The 2,250-nt window shown below is 46.4% G+C and overlaps 1 protein-coding gene across 1 annotated transcript in view; it reads left to right on the top strand.

Moving 5' to 3' along the window:
• LOC104406308 (ribonuclease inhibitor-like) overlaps nt 1-2,250 on the top strand; it is a 9,512-nt gene that overhangs the window by 5,698 nt on the left and 1,564 nt on the right. The window contains exons 6-7 of the mRNA XM_010015248.1: nt 128-298; nt 1,204-1,374. Of these exons, the coding sequence (XP_010013550.1) occupies nt 128-298; nt 1,204-1,374 (342 nt within the window). The remainder of the gene's footprint in view (nt 1-127; nt 299-1,203; nt 1,375-2,250) is intronic.

The following is a 2,250-nucleotide window of genomic DNA, read 5'->3' as shown; positions in this document are numbered from 1 at the left end:
GGGTTTTGTAAAGGATAGAAGAAAATGACATGATGTAACCAGAAATTCAGAATGCTGAAATAGGACTCTGTTTTCTATTCTTAAGTCAATCTTTTGGGGAGAAATACTATTTTGTTCTTCCCTGCAGGTTATGGGACTGTGATCTCACAAGTGCTAGCTGTAAAGATCTCTCCAGACTCATCAGTACAAAAGAGAGCCTCACAGAGATCAGTCTGATAGACAACAACCTGAGAGACTCGGGGATGGAAATGCTGTGTCAGGCGCTCAAGGATCCCAGGTCTAAACTCCAGGAGCTATGGTGAGCTGCTGTCAAGTTTCACATACCCACTGCCTTTGGAGGCAAGAAAGATGGAGGTGAAGTAATGTCTGCCAGATAGATCCTCAGTTGCAACTTATGCCAGTTGTTACCTAAAGGATTTAGACTTAGAGAGCTGAAGGGATTTGTATTTCTAAACTCGTCTATGGGGAAGATCTGCCCCATACTCATCCTGTTGTAAACAATAGGAGACCAAGCATCACCTGTGGGTCTTCTGGCTAATATGTTTTACACTGCAACAAATGGCACCTAAGAGTCTTTTGAAGTTTGAAAGGCCTCAGTAATAGCAAATTGAGTGCTTTGATCTGATATCTCAGGTCTTCCACTGGATTCAAGCTTTTTTCATTGATGAGCTGAAAGAAAGTTTTAAAGACATGAACCATTCTCAGCGTCCTCTCTGCTGACAGCATTGCCTTTTATGCTGATATGGTGTGGTATCACGTGGCCAGGAGAGGAAAATTGTTCTTTCACCTAGAACTTGAATAAGCAGCACTTGAACATTCCTACACTGCAATTTCAGCTCCTGCCCCAGCTGGGTTCTTTCCCTGCCCTGGTGGCCTGGAAGTTGATACGGTGCCTCAGGAGTGCACAGTGGAGCTGAGAGCAACTGTAAGAACAGCACACTTAATCTCTGATCACTCCTGTGCTTTATTGGCAGGTGCCTTTCCTAGGTGCAGGCTCTGAGACACATCCCAAATACAGAGTGGGAGAGGTGCTGTTTAGAAAGGATTTAGCTGATGGGGGATTGAGAGTACAGTGATTATAGGAAGGCTCTGGTTCCTCTGTTCCCACTGTCTGGGCTCCTATGAAGCAAATTTGAAGAAATGAATGGTGCTTGATATTCTCTAGATCCCCCATCTAGATCTCATGTCACTTTTGCCCTGCAGGGTTAGGGAGTGTGGGCTCACGACTGCTTGCTGCAAGGCTGTCGGCTCTGCTCTCAGCGTGAACAAGCACTTGAAAGTACTGCACATGGGTGAGAACAAGTTGGGAGATGCAGGTGTTGAACTCATGTGTGAAGGGCTGCTGCACCCCAACTGCAACATCCAGTCCCTATGGTAAGGTACACCCTCGGAAGTCATTGTCTTTCTTGCTGTGTTACCCTTCCCAGAATAGCATGTAGAGAGAGGAAGATGGCAGTAGATGGTAGCATAGTAATTTTTTTCCTGTACCTTCAGGATCTAAAGCAAAGAGTGGAGAGGCAGGAAGGATCTTGCTTTGTTGTGTGAACTTCTCACTGTAGAGCTTCCTGTGCCCTTCTCTGAACTCACCCACGGGACCTCTCTCAGATGTAACACTGAGATGGAAGAGCTGCTGGTCCAGGTGTGGCACATTAAATCTTATGCCTGCCAGTCACAGTGCAAAGCCTGCCTGAATTCGCCAGTTGCTTCTTGCTTTCCATAGTCTCTATGGGTGCCAGCATAAGTGCTGGTCCAGCCTCACCAGTAGGAGCTGGAGGCCAGCTGGAGCATCCTCTCTAGCCCTGTGGTGAGACTTGTCTTCTCCATCTGCCTGTTCCCTTCCCAGGTGGGCACCGAGCTCTGGACTGTTGTGGCTGTGGCCTGCATGGTGCTTGGGGCACCATGCTCATGCCCTCCACATCATTTGGCAGAAGCTGGAGCTGTGCTGCAATGCCTAAACCTCACAGTGAGTGAGTTGAGCAAGAGACATCAGTAACATTTCAAGTCTCTGCCCAAAAAGATGTGTTTGATGACCAGTTAAAGCTACTTGTTTCTCAGCTGAGAGGCCTCAGTTGCCCTTTTTAGAGAAATGGTTGCAAGTTTCAAGTAATAGACTTTAGAGACAATTTATGATTTATGAGTTTAAACCAAAGAGAAGATTATGCATGATGTTGGAGTTCACGGGATCATATAATTATAGAATGGGTTGGGTTGGAAGGGACCTTAAAGCTCATCTAGTTCTAACCCCCACTG

The sequence above is a fragment of the Nestor notabilis genome, unplaced genomic scaffold (assembly GCF_000696875.1).
Source record: "Nestor notabilis isolate BGI_N333 unplaced genomic scaffold, ASM69687v1 scaffold20905, whole genome shotgun sequence".
NCBI classification, from domain to species: Eukaryota; Metazoa; Chordata; class Aves; order Psittaciformes; family Psittacidae; genus Nestor; species Nestor notabilis.
This window is presented reverse-complemented; position numbering and strand designations above follow the sequence as displayed.